The following is a 763-nucleotide window of genomic DNA, read 5'->3' as shown; positions in this document are numbered from 1 at the left end:
ACACAGTTCACAGAGGAAGTACCATAAAAGCCCAGCCAGGCAGGGGCTGAGGCCCCTCTGTGGGGTTAGACGGAAGGACAGCAGCAGAAATGACAACAATCTCACTGTTGCTAATCTGGGAGTGGGGATAGGGAGGTGCAGATGAAGGGCTCGGGGCCTAGCCTGCCCTGCCTAGGTGGTCGAGGCACTGGCAGGCTGGGACTCCCTGGCTGGGGTAGGTTGGGGGACCTCACTTTTCCAGGAGGCGCTCAAATTTGGGGTTCACAAAGGAGAAGCCAGCAAATGCTGTTTGGTCCATGGAATCGATGAGGTTCTTGTCGCTATAGGAGAGCCGTGCCTTCTCATTCAAGAATTCCTGGTCAAAGTTGCTGTAGTCTCCAGGTGACTTCTGTGGGGAGAAGACAAAGAATAGATGAACAAGATTTAAGGAATCAGCTTCCAAATGCTCCATGGTTTCTGGGAACTGCCTCCTAAACACCTCAGGCCCTTGCCCCCAAGGCCAGAATCCCTTGTTGGGCTGAGTCAGGCCAGAACCATCCTTACTTAAGAAAGAAGAGACCAACCAAAAATCCAAACCCACTGCTATCAAGTAGATTCTGACTCACAGCTACCCTATAGGAAGGGTAGTACTGTCCTACCAGGTTTTCAAGGCTGTAAATCTTTTGTTTTTTAAGTTCTATTGTGATTTGGGTAAAAGTTTACAGCAAATCCATTCTCCATACGGCAGTCCATACATTTTGTCTCATGACGTTGACTGTAATTC

General features: G+C 49.3%; 1 protein-coding gene across 1 annotated transcript in view; it reads right to left on the bottom strand.

Moving 5' to 3' along the window:
• Window positions 1-229: 229 nt before the first annotated feature.
• The window catches only part of PRKCD (protein kinase C delta), a 17,232-nt gene continuing 16,698 nt past the window's right edge, over window positions 230-763 (bottom strand). The window contains exon 17 of the mRNA XM_007957931.2: window positions 230-388. Coding sequence (XP_007956122.1) covers window positions 230-388 — 159 coding nt within the window. The remainder of the gene's footprint in view (window positions 389-763) is intronic.

This window comes from Orycteropus afer, unplaced genomic scaffold, assembly GCF_000298275.1.
Source record: "Orycteropus afer afer isolate SDZICR_OR568_19922 unplaced genomic scaffold, OryAfe1.0 scaffold00824, whole genome shotgun sequence".
NCBI lineage: Eukaryota > Metazoa > Chordata > Mammalia > Tubulidentata > Orycteropodidae > Orycteropus > Orycteropus afer.
The sequence above is the reverse complement of the archived record's forward strand: the minus strand, read 5'-3'. Positions and strand labels throughout refer to the sequence as shown.